General features: G+C 40.8%; 1 protein-coding gene across 6 annotated transcripts in view; it reads left to right on the top strand.

Moving 5' to 3' along the window:
• LOC117431725 (ankyrin repeat and fibronectin type-III domain-containing protein 1-like) overlaps positions 1–11,460 on the top strand; it is a 256,983-nt gene extending 245,523 nt beyond the window's left edge. For all 6 annotated transcript variants that reach the window (XM_034053016.3, XM_058995967.1, XM_034053015.3 and 3 more), the window contains 11 exons: positions 1,294–1,393; positions 1,766–1,898; positions 3,133–3,252; positions 3,635–3,850; positions 4,170–4,336; positions 4,950–5,100; positions 5,942–6,110; positions 6,664–6,830; positions 7,184–7,397; positions 8,956–9,560; positions 10,453–11,460. In XM_034053016.3, the coding sequence (XP_033908907.2) occupies positions 1,294–1,393; positions 1,766–1,898; positions 3,133–3,252; positions 3,635–3,850; positions 4,170–4,336; positions 4,950–5,100; positions 5,942–6,110; positions 6,664–6,830; positions 7,184–7,397; positions 8,956–9,560; positions 10,453–10,740 (2,330 nt within the window). In that variant the 3' untranslated portion in view covers positions 10,741–11,460. The remainder of the gene's footprint in view (positions 1–1,293; positions 1,394–1,765; positions 1,899–3,132; positions 3,253–3,634; positions 3,851–4,169; positions 4,337–4,949; positions 5,101–5,941; positions 6,111–6,663; positions 6,831–7,183; positions 7,398–8,955; positions 9,561–10,452) is intronic.
• The last annotated feature ends 2,487 nt before the right edge of the window (positions 11,461–13,947 follow it).

The following is a 13,947-nucleotide window of genomic DNA, read 5'->3' as shown; positions in this document are numbered from 1 at the left end:
GAAGTTGTTTCACTGTTAATGGAACTACCATAGGGTATGTTGTGTCTATTGCCACATTATCTTTTCCATGTGTTTCCAACACATGGAAAACTGACAACTGAAAACATGACCACTTTTGCAATTTTACAGATGTTAAGATAATTTTGCCTACTTTGCATCCGTAATGTGAGCTCCATCTTTAAACCATATCCTCTTTTAATATGTATCACATCTTATAATGCTAAACAGTATACTGAAGTTGTGTAAAGATGCCTAAAAAATGATCAACAAAATTGCACAAGTGAGCCTACCTAGGATTCGAGACACATACTAGAAATATAAGTGTGGCCGTAGATCAATTATTTTTCCAAGCATGCCCTCTGGCAGTTCCATTAAAGGCCTAACAACTTCCCTAGTAAATATTTCATTTCGAAGGCAAAATTCCCATTTTTTAGACCCTTGTCTCTTAAGAGCTGTATAGCAAGAATGTATAGGGAATATGTTGAATGAATAAGATGTAAACTCAGCCCCAGACAGCTGTCACAGAGCTGGGTGTCTATTATAATTTAAGTGCTTATAACCTGCAAGTATACCCTTTTCACATTGCACGTCCGTTAATGGACATCTTTGTTTTGGGTTTACAGCCCTCTTGTACAGCAATTTATTGCCTGTTGCTGCAAAACCTTCCCCACACATCACTCCTTTTAAGAACTAGATTTATTGAAGCTGAAACATGTCTGTTTTTAATAATCATGTTCTATACGTGTATTTTTTTTACGATCTGGAGTGGCTTGCACTGTGTCCCATTGTTTTGAGTACGGTTTCTTAATTGAAACATCATGATACCTGGGAATTGTAAGGCTTTGCCACTTGAAAACTCAATTGCGTTAAACTGTACCTGACGAAGTGACATAAACAATGCTGAATACATGCAAGATGGATGTCAGTTATATTTATGTTTATCGGCACATAAGGACCTGGGAAGCTCCTGTTAAATAGCGAATCAGAAAGACTTACAGGACTAGAACACTACAGGTATTTCTACAGGTATTTCTGATTTGCCCTGAGCAAGTTAGCTAGCACAAATAAGTGTACTTTTGTAAAACAGTCATTAACTGTCTTTCATTCTGGATTGAAATGTTAGACTGGTTGGACTTTCAGATCATCTCTATAGACTGATTGTTTTAAATGTGTGCCGCATGATTTAACCCCATTAGCATGAGCAAGCCTGTATCATCTTCAGAAAAAAACAATGTCACTGTTAATTTAGAAAAGAAAGAATTGTTAAAGGTGTGTCGTTGTTTTTCCACACAGAGAGTTGCAAAGTTCAGCCGCATGTCAGAAAGCACTCCGTATCCAAGAGTTTACGACATCTCTTCCAGCCGACCAGCAAGTTTGTGAAAACTCTCAAAAGGTAAGTTTATTATTATTTTTTTATCAGGGATACTTTGGGGTTCTGATTTGGGGGGTTTATTCTCTTCCGGTTTTGGGTCTCCGAGTGTATCATTTGGTTGCATGGCTGCGTGGTGCGCAGGGCAAGTCATACACCCCGGAGGGTGCAGGTTTGTGTCCTGGCTGTGACAAGTTCCTGGTCTTCGATGGTGATTCCACAGAATGAGTGGCATTAGCTCTGGCGTTTCTCCTCATCATCCTACAGCGGACAGGCAGCCAATGATCTCAAAGCCTAGACCTACTTTATTAATTTTACCAGTAGCTCCAATTCTGTATTTACAGCACTGCTGCAGAGTGTATGCTACTTGAATGATCTGCCACTTTTGTCTTGAAGGGGTTTGTATTTGACGTCAATATTCTACCGAGATGACAACATCCTGGTAACTCAGGAAGACCAGATTCCCATCATGGAGATTGATGACTCCTACTCCACCTCCCTCGTGCAGGACTTCCTGTGGTTCAGCAAGGTAGACATGTTCACACCGACTCTCTATTGGATTTTTTAATCCTGTTCCTGCGGGTGTCCCCTGCCATAGACGTATGTGATTTAGGCTAGATCAGAGTATCTTTATATTAGTGCCAACACCATCTAACATGCAGTGTACTGCAGCAAAAAACTAAAGAAACTTGAGCCCAAGTGGCAGACAACTAGGTGGCGCTGCATCTTAATTATATAAATACACTTTGGCTGATCTTGCTGTTACATACATTCATGGCAGCAACTAGAACTTAAGAGCAGCTCTGTACCTCATGTAACTGTGTGTGTGTTGTGTGTGTGTGTATGTGTGTGTCTATTTTTATATATATATATACACATTATTTGTTAAAAAAAGTGTGTTTGAGATACTTGTAGGCTTTTGGTGCCATGGTAACTACAATCACCTATGTCCATTTATTAATGTGTTTGTGATGTCATTTACTACATACTTAATGATAATATAACATTTGAAAAAGGAAAAAGCCGGGGCTCCCGAGTGGTGCATCCAGTAAAGGCGCTCCTCGCAGGATGTGCCCTATAACCTGGAGATCGCTGGTTCGAATCCAGGCTATGTCACAGCTGACCGTGACCGAGAGTTCCTAGGGGGCGGCGCACAATTGGCTGAGCGCTGCCCGGGTAGGGAGGGCTTAGGTCGGCAGGGGAATCCACGGCTCACCGCGCATCAGCGACCCCTGTGGCCGGTAGGGCGCCTGTGGCTCTGCAGCGGAGCCGCCAGATCTGTGTTGTCCTCTGGCACTATAGGTCTGGTAGCATTGCTGTGGATCTGCAGTGCGAAAAATGACGGCTTGGAAGGAGCACGTTTCGGAGGACGCGTGTTTCAGCCTCCGTTTCCTGAGTCGGCGGGGGGGTTGCGAGCGGTAAGCCGGGGATACAGATAATAATTGGGCATGCTAAATTGGGGTGAAAACCGGGGTAAAAATAATTGGCGACGACTAAATTTAAAAAAAAAAAAAAAAAAAAAAAAAAAAGGAAAAAAGCTGTGTACCAAAAATCAAAAAGAAAAAGGTAATGTAGGTACACAAAAATGTGAATAATTGATATAAAAAAATGATATCAGGATGTTTTAGACTATAAGTCCATCTTCAGCTGGATGGTAAAAGCAGTTTACAATTTTTCTGACTGTGAAAACACACCTTTACTTTTTAACATAGAACATTCAATATAAGCGGCTTAAATAAGCATGTCCCTTCTGGTCCTTGCAGGTGTCCTGTCTGTGGGAAGATATCTCATGGCTGCTGCAGTGCCTCAGCCCCTCCCAGTCTTCATGCTCCTGCATCCTCCAGACTCGACTCAAGATGCTTCAGGCTGTTTCCCAGCTTCAGGTCACACAAATATCTGCTCTCTCCTGGCCTTTTCTTAAGAATAAGAAAATGTACAAACGAGAGGAGGCCCATTAGTGCTGGTCCAGTTCTAGTAGCTGATTTTTCCCAAAAATTTTGTCAGGTCTTAAAAGATGACAATGCATCAACAACATGGTACCCCATTCCATACCCTCACCACTCTCTATATTAAACAAGCGCCTCCTACTGTTGTAATTATTGGCTAGGGTTAACTTTCTCAACTCCTTTTAAGATTTTAAAGGCTTCAATCAAGGTCCCCCAACCCTCCTTCCACCTAATGCTGTGAAAGGGGGTCATTATAAATATGGGTTTTGATCACGAAGACAGCGGAGTTCTGAACTGAAAATTATTTTTGATTGAACAGGGCATGCTGGGAACCCAGGATCTGGGGAGGGTTTACTTTGAGCCAATCAAAGACAGGCATGGGAATGCACTGCTGGTGACGATACATGACCTGGGTTCGAGTCAGTCCCTGGAAAACATGCGGTGGACTCTGCTGAGCAAGCTCCAGATGCAACGCAAGTCCATCTCGTCACCGGAAGAGCCTACTGCCCTGGACATGCTTCTCATCACACTGCACGTAGGACTGCTTCACAATGATACATCAGTATTGTGGATTCAAAGTCATGTCCTGATACATCAGTAGTATAGTAGTGTCTAACCCATGCAATGTGCATAAAAAAACAGAATAAAAAAGCAGAATCATGGGATCACTAATAAAGCTTAAAAGGAATAAGTACAGTAAATATCTGCCCTAGAGGGAGTGAATGTACAGTGTTGTGGCAGGAATGGGCTTTGCCTGGTTAAGAAGGGACTTGCAAGGCTGTTGTAATGCCAATGTATTTTAAAGCCTTGATTTAGCGCTTTTAACCCCTCTGGTTGTTGACTGTGTGTTTCAGGAGAAGCTGGCCTATCACAGACGCAGCAAACAGGCCCTGTCTCCAGGCCTCTACCTGGGGTACTTGAAGCTGTGCAGCTCAGTGGATCAAATCCGGGTTCTGGTTCCTCAGAAACTCCCCAACATGCTCTGCCATGTGAAAGTACGACACAACCACAACGTCTCCAGGTAGGGTGGGGGAGGCACAATCTGTGGGAGCTATTGGTCAGAATGGATGTCCTATGAAGGAATTGCAATAAGTAGCCAACAATGCGGAAAACCTCAGCTGAATGCCACAGCCCCGGTCAAAAAAAAACCCCAAACAAACAGAAAAATGCAGTGCACCGACTCCCATAGCCTACATTATGAAAAAATCTGAAATGAATAGGACTGTCCAGCGCTTTGGATTTTAGTCTGCTTGTTCAGAGCAGTGACTATAACTGTAGTTTTTGAAGTGTACCATGTAAACACTGATAGAATAATGATAGTCCTTTGTACAGACAAGGCAGGGAGAGGGAAAATGTCCCAACCCCATTCACTGGCTTCTTTTCTGTCAATAACCAATCATCTCCTTCCTCTGCTGATTGACAGCCAGTAACATGATTTGACCCAGAAGATACTGCTGAGGTGAAATGACCTAGGGGGGGCACAAGTGCAAACAGCTAACCCAAGATTTAATACAATATACGATTTATGGAATTATTTTGTTACAATTACTTTAACGAGGACTCCGAAGCGTGTCGATATTTAGGCAGTGTGGATTAGTAGTAGCTAATGCAACTGGTGGATATTTGTGTCCCAGGGAGGAGTGGGAGTGGCTGCAGAACCTGAGCTCCCTGGATGATTCTGTCCTGGCTGAGCAGAACGCAGAGAGCCCTCAGAACCTCATCCTTCAGGATCTGCGAGCGGCAGCCAGAGAGCTGATGGGACAGATCAACATTCCAGTCAATCAGGTAAGAGAAGAGCAGCCTTTCACAACATACAATAGGGGTTATCCATTTTTGAGATTCTACATGAAAATATGGAATTTAATTATTACATTAAAAGAATACGCAAAGGTAACATCTGAAAGTTGGTCGACATGTTCTCTATCCACTCATTTCCTATTATTTACCTGGATATATCTGCCTGTTATCGCATTAAATGGCCTGACAATTAACAAGTTTCATGAGGTTTCAACGAAGAACCCAGCTCAAAACAATACTCACATTGGAATCTGTTCAACTGATCTAAACAGACCAACTGATCATCTTATTGGAATATATCAAGATGCCTCCAAAAAGGGTACATTTAAGAAGAAGAAGAAGAAGAAGAAGAAGAGGGAGAAGATGATACTGTAACATTATTTACTTGTTACTGTTTCTTGGTCAGTCCCTTTCTGTTTAAAACAAGACCAAAACTGCTATAATTAGTTCATAAATAACAGTCTTTCATATGATGTTGAAGACATTGGATAAGACTTCTTGTTGAAAATGTTGTTATTGAACTATACATTTAGCACTATTGAGTGGTTATTAGTTATTGATGATGTATGATGTATAAAATGTATTCCTAATTAAAACATTTTTTAAAGTCCCATATATGAGATTTACTAATTACAAGATGTTTTACTTATTAACCCTCTTTAGGTAAGCACAGACTTATTGAGAGAGTAAGAATCTGGGATTTGATTTTTTACATGCACATCCTGAGGATTGGGTATCTACCTTCTTTATTATACTGATTTCTTGGCTGATTTTTACAGCTAAGCCGATGATCTGTAAATTGAAACTGATCTCTCTGTTTCTGTGTTAGGCACAGCACTTCCGTATCTACAGCCAGGAGGTCCTAGAGTTTGGGGAGAAGGTCTCATTTCTGCTCCTCCTGCCCCCTTCAGATGACGTGTGCACCGCCCCTGGACAGAACAACCCCTACTCCCCCCGCTCCGGCTTCCTCACCTTGCCCCTGCAGATCTTCGAGTTGGGTAAGGCTCCCGTCGGGCTGGGACAAAAATTACCTTTCAAATAGGAGCAATACAATTAATTGTGCTTCGATAGATCAGGATACTGCTTTAAATGTATTTATCATAATGGAAAGTGTGTATGCCAATACATGACTAAATGGACTAGCTTCTTGCATATAAGTTCAGATGCTGCAGTAACATGAGAAACAGAAGACAATTTATGAACATGATTTCTGTTGGTCTTGGTTATAGTTGCTATGAAGATCTCAGAAACATTTTGCCAGTCACACTTAAACATTTTTAATACATTAGCAAGCTAGTTATATACAAAAAAATAATTGTTAATGACCACACTTTACCCCTAGCCAAGATCAGCAACTCTGCATGACCAGGATTTAAACCAGCAAGCTCCTTATCACATGACCCACCCTGCACTCCAGTGGCCTTTACTGCATGATCATTATTACACATCATACAAAACAGCCCCCTACATGTAGTGTATTTCCCTGTGGCTTGGAATTAGAAAGTCTTTTTTCACACAGAATCTAACCGTATCCTCCCTTTGTTTCTCCAGTCCACTTCTACACGTACAGCCAGGCGTTTATCGGACAGTACTGTCGAGTGTCAGCCCTGCTGGAGCTGGAGTCACTGATGTCCCAGCAAACCCTGCGTGAAGCCTTCTCCGAGCCAGAGTTGCTGGCGGCCAAGCAGAAACACCAGCAGGTCCAGGAGCACATGCAGGTGAGGCAACACAATGAAAAATTATATTTTACAAAGGTCTTAAACTGTAGTGCTCTCCCTCTATAACAATGAAGTCAGGGGCCTTAGGTAAGAGACCATGCTGTTTACCTTCTGCATTAGAACAAGAATACAAGAGCTAGGGTATTGGCATTATGCACACACAGATAAATTGTCAGCTTCAAGACTTACTCATTATTTGATTGCAAAAACAAATAACTGTATTGGCAGATAGACGATAAAACAGGATACAGTGCATCGGTGCTCAGTGCAAAGTAAACATACTGCAAAATGAATGTTTTGTTTCTTTTGGTGTATTTGTAAAATTCTCCTGAATAATGTGTTATTTTTATCAGCAAATGGAAGAAGTCTGGAGGGAGATGCGATGGATTATGGACGCTCTTCAGTACGCCAGGTACAAACAGCCATCTGGAGGGATCTCGCTGGCCTGGATAATCGACTCCTCTCAAGAGGTTGTGAGGGAGAAACCTCGCTCTAACACCTCCTCCCAGCTCGACTACCTCCCCTCTCCCACCCCCTCCCCAGAGACTGGCCGCAAGCACAACTCAGGTGAGTCCGGCTAGGAGTCAGGGTTCAACTGTTCTCAATACTGCTTGTCAATCATAGTAGGGAATCATTTAGACAGAAATGTACTAAATGCACTTTTTTATCAACCTGCACTGCCTGGCTACTTTATTACCTGTACTCAATATTGGGTTGTCCATGTGCCCTGACCACAGCTAATACACAGCATAGTCCACGTGATGCCCGAAGGTGTCTCCATGGATCTATTCACTCAATTGATTTTTCATACTTGACAAGCCTCTCCAACAGTCTATTACCACTGTCTGTCACTAACCGTTTGCGGCCACAGCTGTCTGTCTTGGAGATCACTTTCCTTTTGTTTTGTCATTGCTGATCCACTCTGAAGACTCTTGGAGCAGCCTAACCAACATGACTGTCCTTGCTACTGTGGCACCTGCTCCACATGCACCCACTAGCATGCCTCTTTCAAAAGCTCTTTGCCTTTCCCCATTTCTGGTAGACTGCTTGCTATGAGATGCTTCCTAATGGATTAAGCATCCTAATAGTTAGTGATGGGCACCAGTATCGATATTTTGATATGATATTCATAGTGTTCAATATCGATAATAATTTCCATATCGCGATATTGTGGGATAAACAAAATAATAATTCACATACACTCACAGAGACAAACTTTTTATTGCTAATACTTCTAAAAATATAAACTCAGTATAATCAAGTGTATTTTATATTAAGATACAACAAAACTTACACATACCAATCATTGTCAGTCTCATAGACAAACACCACACACTAAAGTATTATTTAACCATTTTATTTCATTGATTGGCATTTAGGTACCAAACACTATTTGCATGCTGCATTAAGCCTTATTGCCCATCCATTTTGCATTATTTTGAGATATGCGCATGCGTCAGCAGTTCATTGCATTTTTTCTGTTAATGTATTTTCAAAATGTGAACTTTCAGTATTATACAGAAGATTTTACTTTTAAAACACATCACAAAATAATGCAACAGTCAGCATGACACCGTACTTAATACTTTTAGAGGCGTTGTCAGTCAGCATTTATACGCAGGTGGCTGATGATGGCATGGAATAATAAAACAATATAACAAGACCTTGTTTTCCTCTATTGATATTGTGAAGCAAAGCACCACTAAGTTAAAGTAAGGTATTGCTTTTCATGTAAATATCTGTTAACTTATACATATATGTTTATGTTTCATATTGCAATTGTGTTATTATATTTTTTGGTGTTTTGGAAGACTTCGATATTATCGATATCGAAATACGTGCACAATATCGATATACAATGTTCATACCGTTGCCCACCATTACTAATAGTATTTAGTGAAGCTAGTACATATTCCGTTTATAAAATAAATTACTTGTCCCACTTTTTTGAGCCTGGATAAAAATGTAAAAAAACATTGCGTTGAAATCATGACACATTAAATTTAATTTCTATTCATGTCTAAGACGCTTCCTCACAAACAGCCTGAGATTACACATACAGTTCTGTAACATGCTGTTTAATCCCCAATGGAAAGTTACCTCCAGTACACTGCTATTCCCTCAGATCTGCATGGCATCTCCGATGAAGAAGGTTCCTCTGAAGTCTTCCTGGCTACAGACAGCGATTATGACTCGAGCCGAGCGCAGAGCCCCCGGGACCTAGACCTCATCTCCTCCTCGCCCTCCTCCTCCTCTATCGAGCCCGGGTGCCCCCGCATAGGTAGCAGGGGGCTTCGCGACGGTGCTCCTGACGTCTTGCAGGCCCATGAGCTGCAGCCGGCAGACCCTGTAGAGCGCAGACGCCCCCCTGAGCTTTTCGACAGCGATTTCATTCTCCCGAGCCGACAGATCGAGCTCTTGCGCATCACAGAGAAGAGACAGGCCTTCTGTGTGAGGACCAGCAGTCTGGAATTCCCTGCCATCTGCCCCTCCCCTCGACGAAGATGTCCCCGTCCATCCTCCATCGACCGCTGCCCACCCTCCAAGGACCCTCAGCCACACCTCCCCCCTCTCCACACCCGGGCACGCTCTGAAGAGGGCACCAACAGCTTCCCTGAGACCTCAGCCAATGAGGTACTGCCAGCCATTGAAGGAAGGAGGCCTGGTCACATGATTCTGAGGGTGTATCCTCAATACAGGACCGGACTGTCTAAGGAAACCAGCGTGAAGGTACTGTGTGTGTTTATCATTTGCTTTTCCAAATCTGTTCCACCAGCCTTTCTCAGCAGACACTGATTTCACTTCTAGACCTATACCACATTTCTACATTTCTCACATGACCATAGGTTTAGAAATGGTAAAGAAAACATGCATTTTCATTTTTAAATGATATCTTGCACCATACTAGGCTGTGTTTGCTTGCCTTTACTTTCAAGTAGTCTTGCACTCTCCTGGAAATTTCACCTGGGGAGTGAAATTATCCCTACCCCTTCAACACCTTCTTTCCTGTCATTAACTAACAGCTGCTTCCTATTTTGACTGACATGCTTTGCAGCCAGTACCATTCTTTGACCCCAGAGATAATGCTGACATAGAGAATTACCTAGGAAGTGTAAAAGTAACCAGCTAATTGAAGGTACCCTTTCAGTAATCTTGCCTAATCCTATTACGGTAATTTGTAGATCTGACATTTTCCTCGTTCTTCAAGGAGCGGATAGTAAATGTACTTGAATTATTTTGTTATCTCCACATACAGTAGCTTAAAATGTAATCTTTTTATGATGTTTGTAATCATTTTTTTTGCTGTTTTTGCCTGCCAAAGTGTCTTAGAGAAGTAAGAGCCAGCACCATCTAGTGATCTGCCACTTTGGATCAGGTTTCGTTTTGTTTTACTGGCAATGCACTGCTAGACGGGGCTGGTGCTTACTAATATAAAGACACTTTGGCTGATCTAGCCTACATTACACATGTCTATGGCAGGCAACTAGAACTAAGAAGCAGCTCCTGGACTTATTAAAGAAAAAGAAAAAAAGATGAATTCCTATACCACTGAGAATGATTGCAAACATCAAAACAAGACAAGGGGGGAGAAATACATTCTTGAATGTTTCCTTCCTCACAGCTTTGTGTCACCCAGAAAACGCCGGCGAGGGAGATTGTGAGACTGGTTGTCAAGGAGATGAACGATGTCTCCAGGAGGCTACTGGGAAGCCTGGAGGAGGTTGTGTACAGAGAGGAACAGCTGCAGCACTTTGGGCTGGTGCTGGTGGTAGAGGAGAAGGAGAGGTGGCTGCAAGATGACTTCCAGCCCCTGGCACTGCAAAACCCATGGACTCGAGGGAGGCTCTGTGTGAGGATGAAGGAATACTCCCCTCTCTCACTGCAGCTTAGTCAAGCAACCACAGTGTGAGGAGCCATTGAGAACTTCACACAAGCTGGTTCTGGTTATGTTTTTTACCTGGGAAGCTTTCTTATTAAATGAGAATTTCACAATGGACCTCTGAAAAGCCTTTCCTGGCCTTTCAAAGCATCCCAGGTTAATCCAGTTTTTTTATTGTGAAAATTGCCTTTTTACCAAAGACTTTAAAAGTGACTGAATATTTATAGTTAAAACAATTCCGTTAAAAAATAAGTTAAAAAATGTGTTGTGGATATTTGTATTAAAAGAAAATGGAGCAATATTCTTCTTCCAGATTTTGAGGTATATATGAAGGTGGAATCTTCCAGAACAAGACTTTGTCCTTTTGAATTTCACAGTGTCCGCAGCTGGCAGAATACAGTGTTTGTGTAGATGAGTGGTTTTCGATTGCACAAGTTCATATTATTATTATTACTACTACTACTATTATTATTATTATTATGATTATTATTTTCATTTTGTTTTTTATTCGTATCTTTAAAAACTTTAGTTTTAGTGGTCTGATGAAGTAAAAGGCCACAGACTCCCTCTCTCCTGAAGCTTTGGGTCTGTCTATACAAGCTTGGAGGGAGTTATTTTGTTTATTTTGTGATTGTGTTAGTACAATAGAAATACTGATATTAAGTTGCAATATATAAACATTGGGTCTATCTACTTGTTTCTGTTTCACATTGTATTTTATATGTATTACTTAAAGGAAAAAAAATGAAACGTTTTTCTGTACTCTTTTTGCCGTTGTAACGACCTGGCATCTCAGCCCATTGAACTGAATGGAAAGACGAGGGCTGGAAGTGAACCTCAAAGCATACGGTTTAAAGACAAACGTCTTATCATTCAACTATGAGCAAGCTCTGTAATTGAGAGGTAAGTCTTGTGCTGATGTCAGTGTTATTAACTCATCAGCCGCTAGGAGGAAATTCCATTACAATGTGCATTAAGAAACAAAAATGAACAAAGAAAGATAAGGCTGATATGCTGGACTCAACTAGTCCCTACTGCATACTGGCATTGCTGATTCTGCATGGAAACAAATGTTCTATATAAAACTGGTCCCAAGCTAATCTATGAAAGGAGATAATGGTGCGGAATACTGTGTTCAATTCTGGTGCCCACACTACAGGACATTGTGGCCTTGGAGACAGTCCAATGACTAATTCCACGGGCTTAAAGGAATGAGCTACGAAGATTGAGGGAACTGAATTTATTTAGCTTGGCGCAAAGAACAATCGCGGGGGACTTGATAGAAGTGGTGTGCAGGATAGGGAGGGCAGGTTTTGCCCTGGCTGTGGGGAGCGCACAGAGAGCGTCACTTTGGCTGTCTGAACGTTGTTTTCCTACAGTGTAAACAACTAAGAAGGTGTTACATTGGTCTCATTATACATCAGGGCAGAGATACAGTACCACATGTTATGTTGTATTTCAACCCAGTACTGTACAGCACAAATGTGTCATTAGCTGTTATCTTAGATAGAAACACCAACAGTACCTCTCGGCTTAAGTTTAGGAATAACCTTCTGCATAGTTGTTTGTTGCATCAGCCCCCAATGGCTTTAAAAGATTCAAATCATTTATCTGGTGCTGTGTTTTTGGCTGCTTCATTGCTGCATCCCAGTTTCTGCTCCACAGGTCATTGTAGCTGTTACGGAATAAATATGTGTTTCCTAATAATTTGGCACACATAAATTTTAGTTTGGGGTCCTATTTTTTCATTTAAATTTTTACCAATATTTATCAACAGATTTAACATAATACACACTAAAAAAGTTTTAGGATGAATTACAGAACTGTTATATTGCTTTTTTGTAATAACCGGATTCTGGCAGGGACAAAATTACAGGCATTATTACAGAGGGAGTATTTTTAACATTAGGTAGACAGATTACGTTTCAATTAGGCTTGCTTAAAATTCAAGCAGAGCACAGCACACAGTCACGCTAAAGAATGACGAAGTGTAGTTAACACATTTAAAAAACATATAAACACGTGAAATGTTCGGTCCACTAAAATAAAGGGCTAATAAATTAACATCTATAGTAGCACTATAGCATTAAAATGTTCAATACAAAAAAATGGAGCCTGAGTTACAAGCTCTTGCAGTGTCTAAAAAAAATCCAAAATATGGATTGTAGCGTAACAGGAAAGCGGAATCAATCAGACTGCGGAGTTTGTATCATCTGATCCGAAACAACCGAACTCTGCGTCTTTGTTATCTGAACCGAAGATGACCCTAACCCTGAATCATTCAATGCACAGAGCAGCTAGAGTACTTATAGACAGTTTTTTTCTGTTCATGTGAGCCGTGATATTTCCCCTCAGGCATAATTTGTGCATGGTTATTAAGAACCGGAAATTAATAGTGAAAATTTAAATTTTCACTATTCATTTTTTTTAAAATCAAATGTCTGGGCCTAAAGATTTACAAACTCAGACTTGACATTCTAACATGTCAAATGTCATTTGCTCTTGATTAGGGTTTCCAGATTTCCAGAGTGAAAAACCAGGACATTTGTTTTTCCTTCAATTCATTGAAGCTGTAGCAACTTTGAAGCAGTTAAAATAAATATGTAATAACAAAAGAATAATTTAAAAGTTACATATTGTGTGTGTATGTATGTGTGTATATATATACAGTAGTCTCCGGTTAAGAGAACTCCCCTCGGGAAGCAAGCAAAGTGTTCTCTAAGACAGAGTTGACCACCAGACACAATATGAATCAATCAATAAATAAATATTTATTACTTGTCATGACGCACGTTCATCAACATATGAAATAAACAGAATAAGTAAAAGCAATAGGCAAGTGTACATTAATAAACTATAATAATAAATTAACAGACAAACTAATGTTTATAAACCAACTGTCAAGCTAAGTTAACACAGCCCCCCTACACATGTTAAAAATGATTAATTAATTATGAGTACCTGTACAGGAGCAATATTGAAGACATGCACAAAGTTATTTAACAGAATGGTGAAGCAACTCACCAGAATGGAAAATACCAAATTGTTTGACGACTTGTGTCTGATTCAGGTTTTTTTCAGGAGCACAAACAATTTCCAACTTTTTGTAGCAAGAGAAAATGTTTCGCCATTTGTTTACGTGCCATTTTGTAGCAATGAGGTGCACTCGTGGAAATCAGAATACAAAACGAGGCAATGATATGACAGCGGTTCTGGAAAGATTGAATGAACCAATCA

Source organism: Acipenser ruthenus, chromosome 22 (assembly GCF_902713425.1).
Source record: "Acipenser ruthenus chromosome 22, fAciRut3.2 maternal haplotype, whole genome shotgun sequence".
NCBI lineage: Eukaryota > Metazoa > Chordata > Actinopteri > Acipenseriformes > Acipenseridae > Acipenser > Acipenser ruthenus.
Note: the sequence above shows the minus strand (reverse complement) of the source record. Positions and strands in the feature narration are given on the sequence as shown.